Below are 23,902 nucleotides of genomic sequence, written 5' to 3' on the forward strand. Positions count from 1 at the left end.
TTGTTTTAGAGAAACTGGTCTTGGACCCACAACCCTTCTGCTTCAGCTAGGAATACAGGCATGCACCAGACATGCCCAGCAGCAACTGAATTTCATACTCACTACTTCTCCCCATTGCTTCATTATTGTAACAGAACTGAATTTGGGGAGCAAATGGTTATTCTGAAACATCCGGTATGTTTACCGGAGGAAAACAAAGGGATTTTCACCGGGTAGTAGTGGTGCACATCTTTAATCTCATCACTCAAGAGGCAGAGGCAGGTGAATCTCTATGAGTTTGAGGCCAGCCTGGTCTACAGAGCAAGTTCCAGAAGAGCCAGGGCTACACAGAGAAACCCTGACTCAAAAAACTAAAAAAAAAAAAAAAAGGGGGGGGTTCTATCAAATCTATAATCTATGGTTACTGTTAGCAAACTGTAGTGTTCTATACTTACCGTTCTTACCCATATTTCACTATTTAAGGTATAAACTCCGTTCAGAGATTCTAACTTTTTGTGAAGTTGTCTGACCTTTTTTGTAAGACAGGGTCTCATGTAGCCAAACGGATCTCAGACTCACAGTGTAGCCCAAAAAAGCTTTGAATGCCAGATCTTCCTGCCTCTACCTCCCAAGTGTGTGCCACTACACCCAGCTGCAGTCACTCACCTTCATATCATAATGCTGCCATCTGCCTGAAAACTGAATTCTGACCGTGTCCATTTGCCTTAATTTTGAAATCTCTTGTCAGATAGCTGGGCACCTCTTCAAACTCTAGCATCTGTGGAGTCTTTGTCTCTTCCAAGGGTGTTCCCTTGCCCTTCTCTTGTGTCTTTAGGCTTTCTCAGGCCACTGTCCCCATTGCCAGGGCCCTTCCCCAGGCATATGCTGGAGCATCTGGCTGTTCACTTGCACATTTTGGAGTCTTCTTAAGAAAGACAGAGTGCATGAAGAATCAAGAGGTTTATCCTGCAAAGGGAACCTGAATTTCAGAAGCCAAAAGTACATTCAAGGAAGCTGTTTAATAAGGAGAGTCATATGATATATTCCGTTTTGTTTATTAGCAAGTCTAATAACTTTTCCTCTGGGGACTTTGTTTCCATCTTTCAATAAAAAGTTGCAGTCTCTTGTCATTCTGTCTTACATAATTACGATTATAAGCCTCATGACTTTATAATGATAAATGTTAAAGCACAGCTGATTAGATTTTAGAAAATTGAATAAAAATACTACCTGTCACATTAACTGACAAGGCTACATACACAAAATTAAGACATTTATGACAGCATTCAGCAAATTTGCATTTTCTCTCTTATTCTCTCTTACATTTTCTCTTTTTATTTTTGGCATAGGTACAATGTCAGTCAACTGGAAGAATGGCTACGTGACAAGAATCTAATGAACAGTGGGGCCAAGGAGACTCTGGAACCTCTTATCCAGGCCGCTCAGCTTTTGCAAGTGAAAAAGAAAACTGACGATGACGCAGAAGCCATCTGTTCCATGTGCAACGCCCTGACCACGGCCCAGGTACTGCAGCCGTCCACAGGCCGCACACCACGGCAGCCATCCCAGAGGATGTCAGTGTAAATCTGGAAGAGAGGGGATTTTATTATCAATTAATCTCAGTGCTGCTCATATTCATATGTAGAATATCCAACAAAGAGTAAGGGCATAGTACTCTGTAATGTTCTAGGCCCTGAAATACTACCTAGAATAAAAACAAAGTCCCTGCTCTCATGAGGGATATATTCTGTCGAGCTTCCATTCCATGAAGTTATTTCTATGTTTTTCAGTAGTTAATGGTTCATTAGATTTTTCTATTTGGGGCCAGTAGCATGGCACTGGCAGAAAAGGCACTTCCTGGCGAGCCTGATGACCTGAGCTTGACCCCTGAGACCCACAGGTGGAAGGAGAGAACCAATTCCCAAGGCTGTCCTTTGACCTTCACTGCACATGCATGCTCTGGCACTGCCTACATACACAAAATAGTTCTTCCTCTCTGTCCTACATGGGGTCAGTTCCCATCAGCAGTATCATACTTGTGGAGGTAATTACTTTAATTAACAATAAGAAATCCCCATGTTCATGAGCTTACAGCTCAATAGGGGAAAAAGAAATACTTGAAGCTAATATCAAAAAAATGTAACAGGTTCTGTTCTTTTTTTTTTCTTTTTTGGGTTTTTTTTTCAAGACAGGGTTTCTCTGTGTAGTCCTGGCTGTCCTGGAACTCACTCTGTAGACCAGGCTGGCCTCGAACTCAAAATCTGCCTGCCTCTGCCTCCCAAGTGCTGGGAGGAAGCACTAACAGCCTTTTCTGAGAGGCGCCACTCAGTAGCCTTGAACTTGAGAAGTGCCAAGACAGGAATGGTGTTAGGGGAGACAGCAGCAGGCACAGGAAGGCCTCAGGAAGCACCGGCTGTCCTCCTCGCCTGGTTAGTTCACCTCCCTGATGCTGCTTAGCTCTTTATCTCTGGCCAGTGTGATTCACTTCACTCAGTGAAAACCATGGAATCACCAGCATAGCTTCTTAGTGCCAAAATTTACGGAAATTGTTGCTGTAAACTTATTTTTGAGTGGAAATTTTCAGTACTGGTAATGGTCTTGAAGTCTTTTCCATTTCTACCAAGTAATGGCACAATGGGGAAACCTGATAACAATGTTTCCTGTCCTCCAGCTTTTAGAGAATGTGCGCTAACACTTAATATCTCGATGTTACTATCCCACATGCCCTAAAGAATTAAGTCAACCGTTAATTTGGTTATTTACTTGATTGATTTGACAAGTCCTTTGTGCAGCTTTAACCCTGGTCTCTGAGTGGCTGATTCCTGAGTCAAGTGTGTCGTCACTCACCGACTTTTATTCCATATCTCTCTGTTGCTTACCATACTCTTTGCCTATAGGTTGGCATTGGCCTGTACTTAACTTTCTGTTAATTTAAATGTAAATAACCACATGTGACTGTGGTAGCTAGTGTGTCAGCACAGCTTTAAAAAATAACTTGAAAATGAGGCTAGGTATAGTGGTACAGGCTGTAATTCCAGCACATGGAAGCTGGTGAGAGGACAGCAAGTGAGAGACCAGCCTAGCCTGCAGAGGAAAACAACAGTTCTACCTTACACAGACAATGATGTTCTTAAGACTAATAGTGAATTCCAGGCCAGCCTGAGGTACATAGAGATCTGTCTCAAGCCCTCCAGTACCATAAGAGGAAAGAGAAATGACCAATTTTTTTAAGACTATTTTTAATTTACTTCTTAACTTTTTGGTTATTCATTCATAATTACTTTCTTTTCTAAACATGAGTTTTTAAGATTGTTTAAAATGAATAATATTTAATTCTATAATTTTAACATGGCCACATATGCTGTAATGTGAAGACAGCAAGTTGCAGAACATTACCAGAAAGCATTTCATTTGTATAAAAATATCAAAAGCCAGAACGTGTAGAAAGTAGCTTGGTGGCCCAGAGCATGGGTAGCCATTGCTGCATTAGGAGATGGAGAAGATAAATAGGGGCACTTTTCCCCGAGTTATATTTTGTACTGTTTGAATGGTTTTCTCATTTTTCTTCTTAAAATGTTACATAACTACATTCTTCTTGTAAAACTTCAAACACAAAGGCAAGAGTGCCCTTCAGTTCCTCCTTCGCTCCCTCCCAGCCCACCCCAGGTAAAACTGAAAGGGAGGTGCAGCAGGCCCTTCCCACTCAGCAGCTCATGAAGAGCCAGGCTGTTAGTGAGACAGTCTTTACCTTTTCTCTCTCCAGATTGTCAAAGTGTTGAATCTGTACACACCGGTTAATGAGTTTGAAGAAAGGGTCTCAGTTTCATTTATCCGCACTATACAGGTAAGAGGCTTTTTCTTTCTTACTGATTTACCACATGGTCATTTGAATGGAATATTCACAATGTTTTTGGAAGGAAAATGTGTCTTTATCTTTTGCTTTTCCATTTTTCTTATTTTGCAGTTATATAAGTTTATAGTCCATAAATAGTTTTAATCAAAAAATTAACATTTTCATTAAATTTTTAATAAAAATTTTATAGAAAAATATCTTGCAAGTTGGAAGGATTGATACCCTGTTTGTCTTTTTTCTTAATCTTCTCAGATGCGGTTACGAGACAGGAAAGACTCTCCACAGCTGCTCATGGATGCAAAACACATCTTTCCTGTCACTTTTCCCTTTAACCCATCCTCCCTAGCCCTAGAAACCATCCAGATCCCAGCCAGCCTGGGCCTGGGCTTCATCGCACGGGTCTGAAGTGCTGTCCAAGCAAACGTAGAAAACGCATTTCTCCTCAGAATATGAACAGTTGTTTCCAGTGAGCTACTGAAAATGCATTTTTAAAGAAAAAGTACTGATTATCTCTAAAGGAAGATGTTAACTGGAAATCCACCCCTCCCCCCAGAATCCTTTCGATTGACCAACCTGGAGGACACCCCTCGTACTGTTACCTTTAAACAACATTTATTCTTTATCAGTTGGAAACCTGAGTTTACATACAGCTGAAAGGTGGCAGGGAGGAGTGAAAGGAAGGATAAAGGGGTGTGTCTTCAGCTGACTGCTTTTAGTTTAAATCTTTAGTGCTGCATTTAAGTGGCATACAAAATACAATCCCATATGTATGAACTGTTGTGAACAAGGCACAAAGAACTGAAGAAAATCACTGAATACATATCATAGCAGCTTTGGAGCCAATCATGTTGATATTGTCAAACTGGATCACAAAAATAAACTGGCAACATTAAAGTAACTGGCCAAGTAACTTCCTTCTCTGTGTCCCTACGGCATAGCGATGTGAAAGCTGCTGTTTGCTAGGCCGTGTAGATGCCCGTTTGCACTGTAGCTTACTGAGCATCTTAAGTGGCTGCTGTGTGCTGTCTCCTGACCTAAGTGAAAGTCTTACTAGGACTATAAACTACGCTTCTCTTTCATCAGCTCTGTTTACAAGTCAACCAGATCAGTTCTAACCGGATTATATACAGTTATCCACAGGTTCATCAGCGCGAGTAGCAGACGCTGGGGAAGTAGAGTTAGACAGAGTGGCTGTTGATGTCATTGCTGATCGGGATTATTACATTGATAAGTCATCTGTGTGGATATCACATCATGGTATAGAGTTGTGTAAAGTTACTTGGTTTTAGTTCCCAAATCTGATTCTTGCCATGCATATATTCAACCTTGACAAGTTTTCTTTTTAATTTATTAGGTGTTAGTTTCAGTCACTATCTGGAAAGGACTGTCAGAATATTTATGACTAAGATCTTGAAACTGTTTATCCTATAAGTTATTCAAAATAGGCATATAAATAAATCATTATAATTCAGGGGGCTTAGGTGTTGCAACCTCTATAAATGTTCTCAGATACCACTGGATACTTTAAAAATATCATATTATAAACACATTAAGAAGACGTATGTAAGAAGTATAGGAGATTATTAAACTTTATAGAGGATTTGGATCAGTGAGATCCAGGTTCAGTATGTCTTCATTATGAAATCCTAGTTAAGCATATTCTCCGTTTTTTTTTTCCTGGAAGTCTTATATAGTAAATCCTTTGGGTTTTGCAAGAGCAAATTCTTAGCTTTCATTCCTCTGGTTCTTAATTACAATCATCAATTTGTATAGTTTAACTGTAAGATGGTCTATAACCGTGACATTTAAATATGTGCAATATTATTAATGAGAGCTAAATGGTTTCAAGTCAATGATAAATACTGTTATTAAACAACAATTATTGTTCATTATCTTATTGAAGCCTGAATGTCCTTGTTTATAAAGTGAGAGGGTTGGACAACTGATTGTTCCAGCCACTTCCCTGTTTACAGTTCACTCATACTTGGTTCCTAGAGAAAGGGGTCACAGTCACTCTGTCCTGCTGTAAAGACCAGTGTTCAGTGCCTGCCAGTTCCCTAGGGTCAATACACTAAGTCACAAGTTTATGTAGCCAAAACCTTTTCTTAACATACATCATTTAGGTACTTTACAACACCCTAATTATTTGTATTATTTGAAAGTTACTTAGTTTAAGTAATTTTTGTTCCATGATAAACTTTTTTTGTTTGCTTAGGGAATTTTGTTTTTGTAGTGCTGGGAATTGAACCCAGGGCCTCATTGTGTTAAATAAGTACATCACTGAGCTACAGTCTCGGTCTTCATTCAGTTGCAGTACATTTATTTATTTGCAGGACCTAAAACACTAATTGTCTTCAGTTTTTCTGGGTTTTCAGTATTGTTTCAGTGAACAGTTAGTGCTTAAAGCCATCTCACTAGTACTGAGTGTGTCAGGTAGAGAAGGGGAGTGGGTGGGAGAACTGCCGAGCAAACAGAGCCACGTGTAGGCTCTTTCCTCACTCAGCCCTGGCAGGCCGCCCACACCCTGCTCCCAGCTTAGTCCTGAGTAGGATGCTGATGCACACCTGAGTCTTGTCTTCAGGACATGCTGTCATATCCACTGTCCCTGAACCCCAGTCTCCTATTTCAGACATCTGTGCCCGACAGTTTCTAGCACTTCCGCACATTTTTCTCTGTTGTCAAGAGCTTGGGCTCCTGTTCTACAGCTGCTCCCATTTTGTGGTTCTCCTGGTTCAGTGACAATGGTTCAGAGTCTATGATTCCAGACTTAGATTCTCTCAAGCTGCTCAGACCCCCATGGTGAGTGTGTGCACTGCTTTGTTAAGGCGGGAGGCACCAGGCTTGTGCTCACGGGCGTCCTTTAGGCTGAGTGAGGACCACTCACCTCTACTCTGTCACCTATACTCTCCTAGCTTCAAATACACACCCAGCCTCTCCCTGCCTGTCCCTTCCCCCACTTCCCTAATCTTTCCAGCCTGATGGCTTTCTGTGGCCCTGGTCGGCATGCCTGGGACTCACCTTTTGGTGTTCTGTGTACACTCCTGACCTTGCTCTGTACTCCTTAACATTATCACTAATTGGCTTTTCCACAATTCCACTATGACATGCTTGGACTACAAAGAAGGAGCTCTTGAAAGACACACCAGCACAGCAGTTCTTCCTCACAATGAGCCCCTCGCAGTAGCCACCACTCTCCCTGCTGCAGATGCAGCTCACTCCCTTGGCATCCACAGTGAGGAGAGGACCAGTTTCCCATCCCTTCCTGCAGCTTTTCTTAGCCCAAGGCTTGAATCTGCCTTAGAGTAACTCAGAATAGGGAAAGATAAACACAAATCAAAACGCACAAAGGACAGCTTGGTGGTTCCTTTGGAGCCGTGAACATTCCATGGTACCTGGCACTGCTTTAGAAAGCAAATGACAGAACTATACTCCAAAGCCAAGGGACAGGGGATGTAGCTCTGGGCCAGCTTAGATGACTTACTTTGTTACTGACTCCTTTCAGCAGCTAAAGAAAGACTCCTTATGGGCGAGCAAGTGTGTATAATACACATATTCTTTAATAGTGTGTACAGAAGGCTATGAGAATACTTCAGGCCTCAGTATCTTGTTTATGGTGAGAAAATTTTTCTGACAATTGTAGGAAAAGAGGAACTGCTGCCATCCTGAGAATTCCACATGGAATCAGTCTCTCTCTCTCTCCCTCTCTCTCTCCCTCTCTCTCTCTCTCTCTCTCACACACACACACACACACACACACACACACACACAGTCACCAGTAGAGAGTTCTTCAGGAGGCGTGGTCAAGGGTCCTCTGGGTAACATCAACCTGTTAGGATGAAGAGCAAATGTCCGTGTGTGACGCTGCATGGTCCTGTTGAAAGTAGTGCAGAAATAGTATCCATAACGCATGTGCTTCACGCCAGCAACTCTTCCTCTGTTACCTCACTTCCTCACAGCGTCCACAGGAGGCAGCTCCCACAATCAGCGGGGATGATAAGTTGGGACAGTGCTATGGTCAGTGACTCACTGGGGGTGACACTGCCCTTTAGCAGTAAGGGCAGAAGCTGACCTGTCTCTCCTGATGCTGTAGGGTGCTCTGGGCTACTAAGGGTGCTCTTCATCTTTATTGGCATGTGGGAAGAGACAAACGATGAGCACCGACTTACTCCTTGGGAGGCCAGTGCACTGTGCTTACAGCACCAGCTATGACTAGGCTTGCCTTTGCTGGTGAGCCAGTACTCCTTGACAGGGTGTGCACTCTCAAGTTAGAGGCTATCTGAACTAGAAGGGCAGGAAGCAGTGAAAACCTCAGATGTGAAGAGGCAAGGCAGGCCACTCTCCACAACCCTGAGGTTTCCCTGGGAAGAGCCCCTGGCTGAACTACACAGCCTGCAGAGAGCTCTCTAGTCTTAGTCTGAGGCACCTAGGGACCTAGGACACTAAGTCCCTCCCTCCCCAGGGCTGTCTGCCATTGGTGAGTCAGAGTAAGCTTGGAAGTGCCACAGCATGCTGTAGGGGAGGAGCTAGGAGCTGTGCTGTGGGCATGCATGCTTGAGGCCACAAGCATTCTGTGGTAAGTGCTTTGTAGTTTGTTCTCAGGCTGTGCTGTGAGGGCCGCCTTAACCCTTGCCCCTTCCCTTTTAGAGCTGCCTTAAGTTCGCCAGAACTTGTCCTCAGTGAGGGGTATCTTGCCATGTTTCTCAAGGTTTTGTAAGGATTTGGATTGGGTGTGGCTTCCAACCACTAAGTCCTTTCTCCCCTTCCTGCATCTCCTGCTACCTATGTGCTGCCATTTCCAACCAGAGGTTAGAATTTATAAAGCAACCAATGAAATGTTAGCTTTAGGAATATTTCTGGGTTAGTGCAACTCCCTGTAACAGTAAGCAAATTAGCATGCATGGAAGCAGGGTGGAAGTCAGAGTATTCGTGGGTGTCTTGCCTTTAACTCTTTCTAATAAAGGCAAAAATACAACTCTAAAAACTTTGTGTGGACATCCTTTTAAACTGTAAGGTGCCCTACTGTAAAAGGCTGAGTAAAAACAAGAAAGTAGCTGTATTAAGTTCTAATCCATTACAGTACCTAAAGTCACTTTAGAATTATAGTCAATAGGTCAAAAAGCAAAAGATGCCATGTCAAACAGCTCCCAGATGTATTTTATATTTTTTTAATTGTATAATTTGGTCTCCTAAAAAATGTTCATTAGCTTAACTTAATGGGTAGAATTAGACTCATAACATATCTGAAAACAGCTAACATTTCCTTGGCATTGTGATATTGTTTGGAATAGTTGGGGAAATTTTAGGTTTGTTTTTTGAAGGTTGAAATTACCGTGTATAATTTAATGCTTGGAAAGTGAATACAGCCCCGTGCATTTTCCAGAGTCAGTAGTTTCAAATAACTTATTGTTACTATGTGTAATAAAATCTTAGCCTCTCTAAGTCATGTGAGACATTTTTCCCACAAAAGGTGATTTCTCCTTTAAATGTGGATATGTGTTGTGGTTGTGATTTATGATCCACAATTATGTTCTTTTGTTGGTTCCTGAAATAACAATAATTTTCTTGTGTTTTTGGAAAGTTCCAGTTGTTGCAGCAGTATTGTACAGATGGGCTCATGGCATTTAACATACTGTGGTTTTATCTTAACTCTTTAGCACTTATTGTGAAATGCACCTGCCTTTGAAATACAGTAAATGGGACGTTGCAGTTTTCGAATCTTTTTCTTCCTTGGATCTGGAGAAAGAATTTTCTTGACCTACACAGTTCATCTCTGCACAGTGGTTAGTTGAGGAAGCAGAAGTGATGAAAGGTGAGAGGTACAGCCAAGCCTCTCTGGAATTAAACTGAGCCCATTCTAGAGCCGCACGGGAGGTCTTCTAGAAGGCTAATAATTCACCTCATAGCAACAAAAGCCTTGGAAACATGAGTTTTTCACTGGGTATTACCTAATGCTAAAAGGAAAGCCAAAACAATATCAGAATGACATTTTATGCTCTAAATTTATAGCTGTCTAATGTGCTTAGTGTGTATCTGTCATTAGTGCTGTATTCTCCTAGCTATTGTAGAAAATTGTTGAAATAAAGATAAGGATATAAAGAAACGTTGTCTTTGTCTATAAACCCACTTCACATTTTAAAACAACAAAACAAATTGTTACTTTGGAGATTAATTGTTATAAGTATAATCTCAGGTCTTAGAAATTGTGTTAGAGAACAGCAATATGAAAACTGCAAACACTTAAGCAAAAGCAGATCAGCCAGACAGCTGAGCGATGTGGCCACTTGCATATCCTGGGAGTCTCTGGCAGAAAAACAGAGCCTAGGAACTCAAGACTTCCAAAAGTTTAAACAAGATTTGTGTCCAAAGTTCAGCTTTTAATGCAGTAGGAGAAGAGACAAACATGCAGAATAGGATAAAAGTCAAGGAGCGTGCGTGTGACATCCTGCGGCCGAGGAAGGAACAATCTGATTGACATAGTCTCATCTGTAGCCATAATATGGAACCATAAGTATTACTTTCTACCATAGACTGTCCCACTCACATCAGGAAGAGTTCATTCATCAGACTCATTTATCAAGGAGTTTCCTTTCCAGGGCACCACAACAGGCCCTAGAAATGCAGCAGCAGGGATTCTATTCAGCAGCTAACCCATGGAAATACATAGTCTGTGTACAGCAAGATGTTACAAAGTCATGAAAAAAAATGATATTTGAAACAGTTTCTAAATAGATTAGAACTCAGTCAGGGTTACCTCTCCAAAGTAAGATCACTCTGATTATTACATTTGATGTTATCATTAGAATTATTTTCTTGAATGTGGGATAGATGTCATAATAAGCTTGACCCCAAAGGAAATGCACTTCCTGACATAACTTGAGCCAGGGGATGTATCTAGCTGCCCAGTCACTGGCCTCAGGAATAGACATTGCTATTCTTTTAGCAGGTGACAGATTCCAACATGGCATTTACTACCCAGAGCAAGACCTGGGAATCCATGCAGTTGCCCCCTCGACATGGCCTACTGTGCTGCTGAAACCAAAGCATGGACATTGAGGGGGAGTGACAACATAAAAGCCATCCTATGATCTTACTAGCATGGTGTCAACCACTGTGGGTGGACCAAGCATTGGCGGGCAAAGAAAACAGGCAAGACAAGTTCAGAAAAGAACTCAAGTCCTGAGGCGACTTGGCCTGGGGAAGTGGTGGAGGGGGGCAGGATGGGAGCAAGTGCTGAGGTATCCAAGCACTCAGCGGCTGGGACAGGAGAAGTCAGGCAAGCATGGGCTTCATGGTGAATGTAGGCAGGAAAACAGTATTTGGTAGGTCCCTCTGTGCAGAAGGCTCTGACTCCATCCTCAGTACCAGGGAAGGGGTAGGTGGTGTAGACAAGGGAGACCAGTGAAAAAATATGTATTATTCATGAAACCTAAATACTGTGGTAAACATGTTTTGAAACATAAGCAAAGTTACCACTGAAGAAACAAAATGCCAGGTTTATCTCATCAATAAAGTTCTTAAGTGTTGTATCATTTAGACTCTATTATCAAGAAACTTGAAGGAATGTCAGAGAATTCAGCAAGTGTCAATCTACTTTGGAAAACACACACACACCAAAGATTCAGGCTCCAACCCTGAAATGTAAATGTAAAGATGTAGGTAGGCCCTATTCACAGGCACCCTTGGTTGTTAAAATCAGGATTCTAAGCTGAATGGCCGGAGCTAGGCTGACTATCAGTGTATAAAAGGATGGAAATCCTTTGTGGGAGAAGAGAAGCCTGTGTGGTAAGGGCAGACAGAGGTGGACATCAAGGGTCATCTTCAGTCACTCCTTACCCTATTTTTGGAGACAGAAGGAATCAATTCATCCATCTAGTTTGGCTTCCAGGGAGCTCCAGGGAGCAGTGAGTATGTGGGTCCTGGGGATCTCGGCTTGGGTCCTTATATTTGAGCTATAGAGATTTTAAAGACTCAAATGTCTTCCTACCCGCATACAACCTCAGGCAAACGAGAGGGAGGCAAGCATAGGTGGGAACAGGGCACGGTGGTAAGAAGTGAAAAGATGGACCACATACCCATGCAAAGCCATTCCTAACCCTAAATATTTGTCACATTTCAAAAGTAGACTGAGAGTGACACTTCTGACATGACAGCTTCAAGAGCTCTATGGGCCCAGTGCTTATGGATATTGGTGAAAATATTAAAACAAAAGCAGGCCTTCCAAGCCTGGCGGTGTGGTATGCACCTTTGATTCCAGCACTCAGGAAGCAGAGGCAGGCAGATCTCTGAGTTCTCAGAGAGAGAGAGAGAGAGAGAGAGAGAGGGGGGGGGGGAGGAGGAGAAGGAGAAGGAGGAGGAGGAGGGAGAGGAGGAAGGAAGGAAGGAAGGAAGGAAGGAAGGAAGGAAGGAAGGAAGGAAGGAAGGAAGGAAGGAAGGAAACATGTTACATTTTGATGAGTGGTATATTTGACTGTTTTAGCTACTTTTCTATTGCTGTATGTGCTGGTTAGTTTTTATGTCAATTTGACACAAGCTAGAGTCGTTTTGGAAGAGAGCATCAACTGAGAAAGGCAATAGTGCTTTTTTTTTTTTTTTTTTTTTTTGATAATTGATGTGGGAGGACCTAGCTCACTGTGGGCCATGCTACCCCTGAGCTGGTGGTTCTGGATTCTAGAAGACAGAAGACTGGGTGAGCCAGTAGGCAGCCTTCCTGCAATGGCCTACCTCCAGGTTCCTTTCTTCGTTCTCTGTCTTCTCTGGATAATGGATTGTAATCTTCTAATCTTCAAGGTGAAATAAACTTCCACATTGATCATGGTGCTTTATTGGATCAATAGAAACCCTACAACATGATAAGACACCATCATCAAGGCAACTTATAAAAGAAAGGGTTTGTTAGGGCTTATGTTTCCAGAAGGAACCACCATGGTGGAGTTGAGGCAGCAGGTTTGACAGCTAGAGCAGAAGAGGAGAGCTCACATCTTGAACAGCAAGCAGGCAGCAGGAAGAATAAATTTAAAATGCTGCAAATCTTTAAATTTTTAAGGTTTATGGCATATCCCTTCTAAGGCCATGCCTCCTAACCCTACCCAACCAGTACCACCAACTAGGGACCACGGAATCAAATGCCTAAGACTATAGAGGATATCTCACTTAAACCACCAGAGTTATTTAAAGCAATATCTACACACACACACACACACGCACACACACACACACACACACGTTTCACAACACAAGACACTTGACTCTAGCCTTTGTGGCCAATAACACAGAGTTCCACTGCCTCAGCCCCAGGTAGAGTGTGCACCTTCTGGAAGCAGACAGAAGTTGGTTTCTCACCTAGCTTTTAGCTAAGTGTTGCTCAGAATAAACACAGCCAAGAGGAAGAGATTCCCTCCTACTCTGCCCCAACTCATGGTTCCCCCATAAGTACTGTACTGCGGAGAACTTTGGGTCTTCAATTGCCCTACGCTAGGCTTGCAAGGCAGTGGTTTCACATGGAGAAAAGTTGGCTCATGTGGCTTGCCTTTTACTGACCCCTGTGTACCCAACACTGATCGAGGACGTCTCTCAGAGACAGGTGGACTGTTATCCCCACCCCACCTCCAAAGCCTTGGCTCTGAGCTTTCACCGGAAACAAAGCAGATCATAAAAGTTTCTTCCTAAAGGAACTAACCTCACCTCACCTACAGATGATTTAAGAGAAGTTTAAGGCAAAATACGGTGGAGGTTAAAGTTGATGGGAATCAGGGGAGATCTGGTATGTTGCCTGGAGGCAGACTAAAGAGTGGGCCCTGGGTGGTTCTGTGAACAAACTGGAGAAGAGTCAGCGAAGAGGAGTCTGTGTGATCAGATAAATGTCAGCCATTGACCTTACGAATTATTCTTTCAGGAGAGCCCAAAATGGACTGGACATTTTCCCAGCGTGGAAAGCAGTTTATGCTGAATTATGCATATTACTTATGCAGTTTATGTCAATGCTGAAGACAGTGGGACTTAGCAGCTGAATGTGCTCAAGAAAGAGACACAAAGTGCCCCGGCTGACGGCGGGCACAGGCGGGCTTGGAAGGTGGAAACAGACAAAGCACCATCAGTAAAATAATGTGGGCACAGAGAAGTAACCCCAGCTGATTAACAGTAAGAAGGACACAGTCCCAGAACTGCCACAATATATTGTCAAAAGATTTAGATCCAGAAAAAAAAAAAATTCCCAAGATTGTGAAGAAATATAAATATGTGACTCATGCCAGGGTTTGCGTGTGTGTGATGTGTCTCCCATGGCTCTGCACAGTGGGGTGGCACTGTGAAAAGGGTGGACACAGATTCACCACCTGACCCAGTTCACTTCCAAAGCAAGGCCCTCACCAGCAAAGGGAGCACCAGGACTTTATTGCAGAGCCTGTATGTACCTCATATAGGAACCCACCCACCCCTAAGCATGATCAGTTAAGGACTACACTCCTGAGCATGCTGAGTTTAGGATCGTGGAGCAGGCGTGTCCAACCTGCAACCTGCATCCCAGAAGGATAGCTATAAATGCAGGCCAACACAAAGTTATAAAATCCTCACATTATACATTTTTTTCTAACTAACTCGATTACATTTCTTCAGCAAGAGCCTTCCAGAAAGAGACATGACAATACTTGCAATACCCAAAGGTTTGGCACGCCTGAGGGAATGCCTCTAAGCATGATCAGCTTGTACCACAAAGTTTTATCACAAAATAAAGGGCATTTTGCACGTGTGTTATCACAGGAATCTGTCCCTGAGGGAGCCTGCCTCTCAGTGGCCAGCATCTCATCTGTTAAAAGCTTCATCTCCAGCTGTTGTATTTGTATGGGGAATGATAGAAACCTTAGGGGGTGGGGCCTAGCTAAAGAAATAGAGCAACCGACTGGTGATGGTTGTTTCTGAAAGGTTACAGTTGTATCCTTTCGTCCATGCCGAGGCAAGCTCCACCCACCCACCTTGGGCTCCTGCTTCTCTGAGATGTTCAGTCTTCCCTGGGCAACACTGCCAGCCAACTGTGGGCACAAACCTTCGAACCAAGATAATTCTTTCTTCCTTTCAAATTGTCTCTCTTAGATATTTGTTGTATAATATAAAATAACATACCTATTAAAATGCCCCACTACAGGAAGAGGCAGGTGGATCTCTGTGAGTTCAAGGCCAGTCGGGTCTACATAGTAAATTCCAGGACAGCCAAAGCTGCATAGAAAGGCCCTGTTTTTAAGAAAAAGCACTCCCTTGGAGCCACAAGTAGAAGACAAAAGTGGGGGGAAAGGCCAATAAATAGGACAAACTTGTGGTCATCCTGCCTCCGCCTCCCAGGGGCTGAGATTATAGGTGTGAACTATCACGCTCGGCTCTCAAGAGTCTACCGATTTTATTCCGTTTTTGTTTGGTTTTATGACAGAACCTCCACAGAACATATAAGTTTGAATCCCTACCAGAATAACTAAAACAATTCCTTGAGAAATAAAACTATTTATTTCATTTATCATCATGTATGACTGAGGGAGTGTACAGATGTGGAGGTCAGAGGACAACTTGCTGCAGTTGGACCTCTCCTTCCACATGGGTTTCAGGGATGAAACTCCGGTCGCTAGGCTTGGTTCCTCTACCCACGGAGCCACCTCACTGGTCCGAAACTTATAGTTTTAAATAGTTGACTAGAAACGAAAACGTGCCTCAAATCAGCAACCTAATATGTTCACCTTAGGAGCCTGCCAGAGGGAGATCAAACCAAACCCAAGGCAAACAGGATGGAGGGGATGGGAAGGAAGAGATAAAAGTTTACAGAGGCTGGGGGCGGGGGGGGGGCACACCTTTAATCCCAGCACTTGGAAGGCAGAGGTTTGAGGCCAGCCTGGTTTACAGAGTGAGTTCCAGGACAGCCAGGGCTACACAGAGAAACCCTGTCTCCAAAAACCTAAAAAGGAAAAAAAAAAATGTTTACAGAGAAAACAAGCAGAAATATAAACACAACTGACAAATTTTTAATCAAGCTGACTAAACAATCAGAAAAAGTTGTAAATTACCAAAATCAGGAATGAGAGAGGGGAGAGGGCATGTCTTCCTCAGCCAAGCCAGGACTAGAGGGAGGCATATGAGAACCCTGGAGAGCAGAGATTCAAGGAGTGTAGACTCCAGGGCCTCACAGCTGAGCAGTGTGGCGGTATCATGAGCCAAGGCCTCATCCAGAATAGTGTGCCAGTGTCGTTGAGCCCCACCTACAGCTTTGCTCTAGCAAAGCAGAAGTGGATGCATTCCCAGCGAGGCAACCGTGAAAACACAAGACCCAGGGAATCTGAATGGATTTCCAAGAAAGCAGAGGCTGTAAGAATCTTACCACAAAGACCAGTCCAGCTCTAGGGCCTTCACTTCAAGTCTCACTGTATGCTTAAAGAAGAAAGAGCACAAATCTTTCACAGACTCGTTTTAAAAAGAGAGAGATAAGGGGCTGGAGAGATGGCTCCGGCGGTTAAGAGCACACTGTCTGCTGCTCTTTAAGAGGTCTTGAGTTCAATTCCCAGAAACTGTATGGTGGCTCACAACCATCTGATGACCTCTTCTGGAACACAGGTGTTATATGCAGATAGAGCACACATACACAAGTAAAATGATAGATAAGAAAAAACATTCTAACTTTAAAGAGAGAGAGGGAGAGAGAGAGAAGCACACATTTCCTAACACTCAAAGGTCAAACAGAACACAGCACAGACAAAGCTATCACACCTTTTCCAAGGAGCCAGAACCCCTAACAGGACATCATACATCAAATCAATAAATTTAATAGTAATAATAATAATAAATATAATGAGGACCATACACCCCAGTCAAGTGGGCCTACCCAGAAGTCAAAGAAAGCTTAAATTTTAAAAACAAACAAACAAACAAACAAACAAACAGAAAACCTGTCGGGCTCTGTGGTATGTACCTATAATCTCAGATGCTTAGAAGGATGAAGCAGGAGAATTTTGAGTTTAAGGGCAGAGTGACAACCTAATGAGTCCCCAGTCTGAAATATATATCCATTCACAAATTAATAAAACAGCCCATTCAAAAAAATCTTATTGTGATGCACCATATCAGATAAGAACAAAACCCAGCCGGGCTGTCATCAAGCTTGGTTCTCCTGCCTCAGTCCCCTGGGGCTAGAACCTCCCTCACTGCCCACCTGGCCTGGTTATTTATCATTTCTGACATGAATCCTCATTTTGTTTTTTATTCAGCATTTGTCACGTCACCAATGTCACTTTTGCCATTTTTCTGTTTCACAGCGTGGGGCTCTATGGACAGACTCCATTAGACTCCATTACCCTCGCACCCATTCTCATATGCCTAGTCCACTGTTTTAATGACTGTAGTTTGTTTTTCCCATGAATATGTGGCAGGGCAGAGCTGGGGCAGTAGCTTAGTCTATGAAGTACTTGCAGTGCAAGCCTGAGGGCGGGCCTTCAAACCCCTCCCCCCCCCCCCAATCTACATTTTAAAAGCCGGTGTTGTGGGCGCTGTAAAGCCAGAGGAGACAGAGACACTAGGAGTTCTGGGGCTCCTGGGTCAGCCTAACTCAGTGAACCCCAGATCCCAGTGAGAGATTCTGGCTTTAAAATAACAAGGACCAGGGCTAGAGAGAAGGCTTAGTGAGTGGTTAAGAGCATTGACCTCTCTTCCAAGGGTCCGGAGTTCGATTCCCAGCAACTCCATGCTGGCTCACAACCATCTGTAATGGGATCTGATACCCTCTTCTGGAATATCTAGAGACAGCTATAGTGTACTCATATAAGTAAAATAAATAAATCTTTTAAAAAAAGAAAAGAAAAACGAAAATGGGCAGCTCCCAAGGAAGGCCAGCAGGATAGGATCTCTTTTCTCTTTGTGGTGAAAAATAGTCTTAGCTGTTCAAGTACTTCTAACCCAAATAAAATATAAAAATAATGTCAGTTCGCAAACATGCTGCCAGGATTTTTAACCCAGTGTCATGGACCTATGTATTAATTTTGGTGACATCAACACCTTTTGAATGTTAAATATTCACATCCGTCCAAAAGGCCCGTACTTATTCAGCCCTCTGGTGTGTCCTGTAAGAGAGGTAGAAGCAAGCTCGCCATAAAGGTCAAACAAGGTTTTTAGTAGCGTAATCTCTGGGTGCATTTTCTTTGATCCGTATCTTACTTTCCATGGCATATAAAATGTTCGCAGGACAACGACTTTTTTCTTTTATCCGACCCCTTCCTCAATTTAGAAGTTCTGTTAGCTCACTGATTCTTTGGTTTTTCTTTGCTGCTGCTGGCTGCTGTAAGGGAGCGGGAACTTGGGCGGGACCCCTGGAGGTTTCTTTGACCTGTTACCTGGACCGGGCCAATGGCAACGCGGGCTGCCGGCAAGCACCAATCCCGCTGCTAACCCTCACCCCGCCACCAACCCCAGTCCGGGCGCCAGAGCCCTCGGGGGAAGGGAGCCGTGGCACTCGGGAAAACTTCTGCACAAGATGGCCAGGCGCTGAGTGCCTGGGCGCGCACAGTCCCCTGCAGCAACAGCAGCAGAGAGGAGGTCCATGGCGGTGGCCGAGCTCTACGCGCAGGTAGGGGCGCGGGGACGCACCTGTGCACCTGCCCAGACGGGTAGATGAGCGGAGGCCGGGAGCAGCTGCCAGCTCCGCCCGGGCCCCCTGCGGGTGGGCAAACCCAACGGAGGGCTGCTGTCCCCACGCCGGGTAGCTAGATCACCCAGACCCTTCGTCCCGCCACTGATGGAATCTGAGTCCCGCAGTGGGCAGGAGCTTCGATCTGGCACCACAAACTTTGTTAACCAGCGTTGTAACCTTCCAGGCCCTCGGAGTCTGGAGGACTCCGGCAAGATTGGCGGTGTTTTCTAGAATGCTGGTGCGCTTCCCTGTGCAGGCGAAGGAAGACACTCGGGGGATCCACCTGGAGTTGCCCGGTCTGAGCACAGGAACCAGCAGCCCAGAGTCCCAGGCCCCGGGTGCTGTTGGGCTCTTTTTAACCAGTGTAAGGGTGCATTAACTCAGAGAGCACCTCAGACAGGCCTGACCGGGAGCACATGCATTCTGGAAAACTTCCAGAAGCGAAGAGCTTCATCCTCACCCAGGAAAAAAATGTGAGAAAATGACGCTTTTTAAAAGAGCCATAAAACAGATCCTGCTACACTCTTGTAGGGGAATTTAGACCCTTCAAATTCTGACAGATGGGACTAGAATGGATTCTGTTAGAACATTTACACACACACACACACACAGAGAGAGAGAGAGAGAGAGAGAGAGAGAGAGAGAGAGAGAGAGAGAGAGAGAGAGAGAGAGAGAGAGAGGCGCGCGCATCTTAACTTAATTGGCCGGGGAAGGGGTGGGGGAGGTATTGTTTAGTTTTGGATTTTGTTTGTTGAGACTGTCTCACTGTGTCACCCCAGGTAGCCTGGACATCACTACTGGCTGGAAATCAGGCTGACTTCAAACTCACAGTTTTGTCTGCCTCTGCCTCCAGAGTGCTGAGACTAAAGGTCCATGCTCCACCAAGTTTTTAAGAGAGGTTCTTGCTTTGTGTCCCTGGTTGGAATGGCCCTCCGTCCATAGCTCAGGCTGACTTCAGACTCACGGAGATCTTGCCTCAGCCACGATAGCGATGGTATTACAGACATACCCCACCCCTCCTATCTTTCTGCCTTATATTTAAAAGGCACTTTCACCATCTCTGTATAGTAAAAGATCCTTGTCACGCTTATCTTTCCGTCGGGGTTGGAGGAAGATTTTCTTCTACTTTGTTTAATGAATAAATTGCAAGCACACATCAAACAAAGAGGAAATCCCTCTGATGCTGACCAATTCTGCACTTTATCCCAGTCTCAAGCTGGGGACCGAACCAAGGGCCTTGTGCTTTCTGGGCAAGCATTCTACCACGAGCTCAGCCCCTCATCTAGAAGATGTTACTAGAGACAGTGTGAACCACCAGGTGACCTAAATGTTTCTAAGTCTTCATGTGATTATCGGGAAGGGGGGGGGGGATCTTTAATGAACCCTGCCTTGTTGGGTATCTTTGGGGACAGGTGGCTGATCACCAACCTGTTTTGAGTAACAATTTTTCTTAAAGCAAAAACACAGGTATACTTATCTGTATCTGTGTTACTTACCTATAATCTCAGCACTCAGGAGGCTGAGGCAAGAGAATTGCCTTGGGTTTGAGGTTAGCCTGGGCTACACAGTGAGTTCCAGGCAGCTAGGGCTAAGAAACAACACTTTTTCTCAAAAATAAGTTAAGATATTGTGGAATGGTGGGGGTATGGTGGCGTCCAGATTTTTCTGTAGGAAGAAACTTTGTTGGGGGTGGGAAGGATGTGCAGCGGTTGTGGGGGGCAGAGAGAAAGGTGTTTTGTTCTGGAATTGTTTTGCCTGCCAAGGTATTTTCTGGTTCTTTGACTTGAGAAATGACAAGCAGTTGTCTCGTGAGGCCTAAGAGAGTATGAGGGGGAGACAGCTGGAGCAGAGGGTCACTTGGCAAAGATGGAGGTTTTGGGTGGAAACAGGGATCGGGTGGTAGTTTAGCAGCTAGATGAGCCGCTTCCTCAGGATCCCAGGCATTCGGGGATCAGGAGAGACCCTAGACACAGAGGGAGGGTGGAGACAGGAAAGGAGAAACAGGCCTGGGAATATCAGAACAAGGGACACACCAAGGATGACCTGGCGTCTGTGTGATTGAGAACAGGGCGTGTATGAGCGGCAGGAGAGCCATTAGGAGAAGGAAGTGTTCCTGAGAGAGGTCATGAAGCACGTTTAGTTTTAACCAGCGTTGTGTTGAAGTGGTGAGGAGACACAGGGAAAATGAGTGGGGCGTGCACAGCGTGGGAATGAGCTCAGCCCTCAGAGGGGAGCCCTTGACCCATCTGTGGTCACAAAACTGTGGCAGGAGCACCCAAAGAAGGGCAAGGCCAGGACAGAGGAGTGTCTGCATACCCAGAGAGCAGCAGCCAATCCCAGGTGAGTTAGGAGGAGCCTGAAGGGCTGGGGAGTACCAGGAAGAGAGGTTCCCAGAGGGAGAGGGGACTCCTGAGAGAGGCCAGGGTGTAGGAAGTGCAGAGCAACCCACCTGTCTCCACAGCAGCAGGCCCTGGAAACTTTCAGAGCAGGATTACTTGAAATCCCTTCGAGAAAAACTGGTCTGACCAATCCCCACTTAAAACCTGGGTTTTGTCCCTCTCAAGTCCCAACCCAGCCATAAGGGCCCTATTGTGTTTTATAAAATATGAGGAGAGAGGGAATATGTTTGGTGCAGGTGCAGTCAGGTGTCGGGGAAAGGGGTGCCTCTGCAGGTCTATGCTGTGGCGTCCTTTCCCCATGAAGGTGGTCCTATAATATACATGATGATATAGTATAGAATGGAGTTTATTCAGGGCGTGGGGAGGGCAGCTGAGGGAGTAGAAGCTGGGGGGGGGGGGCGGCAAGCAGCCTCTTTTATATCGAGTCAGGCACACCTGGCTGTTGCAAGGTAACTGTGGGGCAGAGCCTAGACTAAATGTCAACAGGCCTGACTCTGCAACCTCATCTAGCCCCTGCCACTTCTCCTAGCTGGCTCATACCCTGCTAGGCAGCTTGCCTATTCTTCATAGCTTGGCCTGCTGGCTCAGCACACTGCATCGTTCAGGAGCAAGCACACCACTCAGATTCCACCCAAGCAGACCCTGAGAAGTCCTTGGCCAGCCCTCCGTCCAGACCTGGTACACTGTTAACATGGTCAATTTGGAGACTCCTCTGTGGACTGCTAGCTTGTAAAGAGCAGGGCATAGTGAGAACACTCTGAATGCTTGCCTGTGCACACATGCAGGAACGGGAAATTCTATTTACAGCCACAGCGGTGGGCAGGATGGTTATTTTTAATCTTGCACGAATATTTCTATGCACCAGACATCATCCTCAGAAACGTCTTTTGATCTGAAGTAGTCTAGAAAAAAAAATTCTATGCGTTAAACCTTTACATCCCATTCTGTACGGCACTCAGATCAAGGAAGTTGTCTAAGGTTACACGGTCCTGACACAGTCAGATCCGTAATGCAATCTGCCTCTCAATGCCTTGACCTGGGCCCCATCTTTGTCATCTTCAAGGAATCTAAGCTGTTTCCCACACAAAGGACTCATGGAAAGTCCATCTGTTTTCTACCTATATATAGTAACTATAGAACCAACCCCAGTGTCCAGCAAGAGAGAGAAAAACCAGTTACAAGGCTCCATCTACAAGGTGAAGGTTACAAGGCCCCACCCACAAGGTGAAGGTCAGGGAACCATGCAAACATAGTCTCGGAACTTCACAGTGGCACGGGAAGGGCCTATATAGAACAAAAGCCCCAACCCTGGACATGCTTGGTCACTGCTGAGAAAGGTGGGAGGAGCAAAAGCTGTCCCAGGCCCTTCTCCAATCAGCCCCTCCACTGGGCATGTCACCTTGTCTCAGCTGCTCATCAGGGGCCTGTGGGCCTGCAGGCTCCAACCTCCTGGGCTGTTTGGTTTTTAGCAGAGCTGGCCTATGCTTTGCCCAGAAAGGTACAGTCATTTAATTTGTACCTGTCTTGCTTGAACATGAAGAATTCACGGGAGAGATTGGGAACACCAGGGTGGCATAGCTGTAGACCCATGAGGAACTCGTTAAAAAGCTAGAGTCACCATTGTTTGATCTATATGGGTAGTTCAAAAAGTCAAAAATGAAGACAGGTCCAAGAATCCAAAATGCTATCGGCAGTCGGCCTCATCCACCCCTCAGCGTCCCGCATCAGCTGGGCACTCACAGATACCTTTATCCAAACAGTATCACCCCTTGAACTAGGACTGTGAATTGCCAAGGACTTTGCGGTCTGGTGTCTGAAGGCATTGGAAATGCAATCTTGAGATCCATTAAAAGATCTTGGCTGTGGGCTCAAAGAGGCAGGCGCTGGGACAGCTGGGAAAGTAGCTAGAACTCTCTAGAAACAGTTTATCACGTGGAAGGGACAGAGATCTCAGAGAGGGGCCTACAAGGAACAGAGTGAAGAGGAAGAAAACAGAGGCATGATGTCACCTGTTTGGCTCACGTGCCCTGAGCATGGAGATTCCAATCCAGGAAGTACAGCCAAGAGAAGGCTCCTGTCGGCACACATTCCGTGTCGGCCTTCAGGCCATGTGCATGGTAAATGCCAGCAGCCCCTCAGACAGGTGGGTCACAGCTCCCTGGTGATTATGACCTGGGAGGATCCAGCATAACCTTGAGCCCCTATTGCTCCCTCAAGGCTCTCTGGTCCTAGCTTTCTTGCATTCTCTAGGCCTCTTCGTGTGGAAGCCCAGCAAAGGCCTAGAGGCAGCCTTTTGGCTCTTGGCCCTGTGGCAAGCTTGGCTGGCCATTCCAGGATGTAGGCTTCTGTCTCACAGGCCAGAAGCATACAGGAATCATGTGAGAGTTGGTCACTCTGTTTACACAGCTTGTGCATATTTGTCTAAATGCTTCACTTAGCTCTCACTGTGGTTTAAAGTGTTGCCTTATGGATAGAGGAATGTGAGGAAGGAGGGCACTGTCCATGGAGCTGAGTAAACTGGAGTGTTTGCTCAGCAGGCTGGGTTTCAGGTGCAGGACTCTGGATCGCAGGCAGTGGATGGACCGGGACAGTAGGACCAGTGGGCATGGTTACCTGGGATGCGGAGGTGCAGCAAAGGAGAGGAGAGTGGTCATGTGCATTTTAACACCGCCAGCCACTGAATGAAACTTGTAGCTGAAATGAATCCAGAGGTTGCTAGGAGAGCACTGGACAGTCAGGCAGATAGCTTCTCAGGGTCATCCTCAGAGCCACCCACACTTCAAGGCAGAAGTCACAGGCGCACTCCTGGCGACTTTGGTCCTTTAAGATTCTCTCTGGTGTGTTCTTGGCCTGTCTGGGTTTGAATTGAAACATCAGTAAAACAAAAGCACTGGCCAGCCCAGTGGTTGCTTAGTAGCTCCCAGAGCCCCGGGTTCCTCTGAAAGTTTGGACCTAACGGAGCTCACCCTCCAGCAGGACTCCTGTCTGTCTGAACACCTCAACCTTCTCCCGATTCACACA

The 23,902-nt window shown here is 45.1% G+C and overlaps 2 protein-coding genes and 1 long non-coding RNA gene across 20 annotated transcripts in view; 2 read left to right on the forward strand and 1 right to left on the reverse strand.

Moving 5' to 3' along the window:
* Window positions 1-9,932, forward strand: part of Myo5a (myosin VA) — a 153,890-nt gene extending 143,958 nt beyond the window's left edge. For all 8 annotated transcript variants that reach the window (XM_006510827.4, XM_006510829.4, XM_006510832.4 and 5 more), the window contains 3 exons: window positions 1,329-1,503; window positions 3,743-3,823; window positions 4,085-9,932. In XM_006510827.4, the coding sequence (XP_006510890.1) occupies window positions 1,329-1,503; window positions 3,743-3,823; window positions 4,085-4,237 (409 nt within the window). In that variant the 3' untranslated portion in view covers window positions 4,238-9,932. The remainder of the gene's footprint in view (window positions 1-1,328; window positions 1,504-3,742; window positions 3,824-4,084) is intronic.
* Window positions 9,933-18,212: 8,280 nt separating this feature from the next.
* Myo5c (myosin VC) overlaps window positions 18,213-23,902 on the forward strand; it is a 75,517-nt gene continuing 69,827 nt past the window's right edge. For 3 of the 10 annotated variants that reach the window (XM_011242693.3, XM_006510935.4, XM_006510936.4), the window contains exon 1: window positions 18,224-18,419. In XM_011242693.3, the coding sequence (XP_011240995.1) occupies window positions 18,393-18,419 (27 nt within the window). In that variant the 5' untranslated portion in view covers window positions 18,224-18,392. Of the gene's footprint in view, window positions 18,420-23,902 lie in introns of all 10 variants that reach the window. The other 7 variants (XM_006510940.4, XM_006510939.3, XR_001778835.2 and 4 more) reach the window with 6 other exon arrangements.
* Window positions 21,644-23,717, reverse strand: Gm33750. 2 transcript variants are annotated; one of them, XR_379634.4, is made up of 3 exons: window positions 23,495-23,717; window positions 22,891-23,053; window positions 21,644-21,783 (listed from the first exon to the last, which is right to left on the reverse strand). It is a non-coding gene; the product is annotated as a predicted gene, 33750 (long non-coding RNA). The 2 variants fall into 2 exon arrangements; XR_379633.3 differs by having other exon boundaries at window positions 22,891-23,717.

This window comes from Mus musculus, chromosome 9 (genome assembly GCF_000001635.26).
Source record: "Mus musculus strain C57BL/6J chromosome 9, GRCm38.p6 C57BL/6J".
Lineage (NCBI taxonomy): Eukaryota > Metazoa > Chordata > Mammalia > Rodentia > Muridae > Mus > Mus musculus.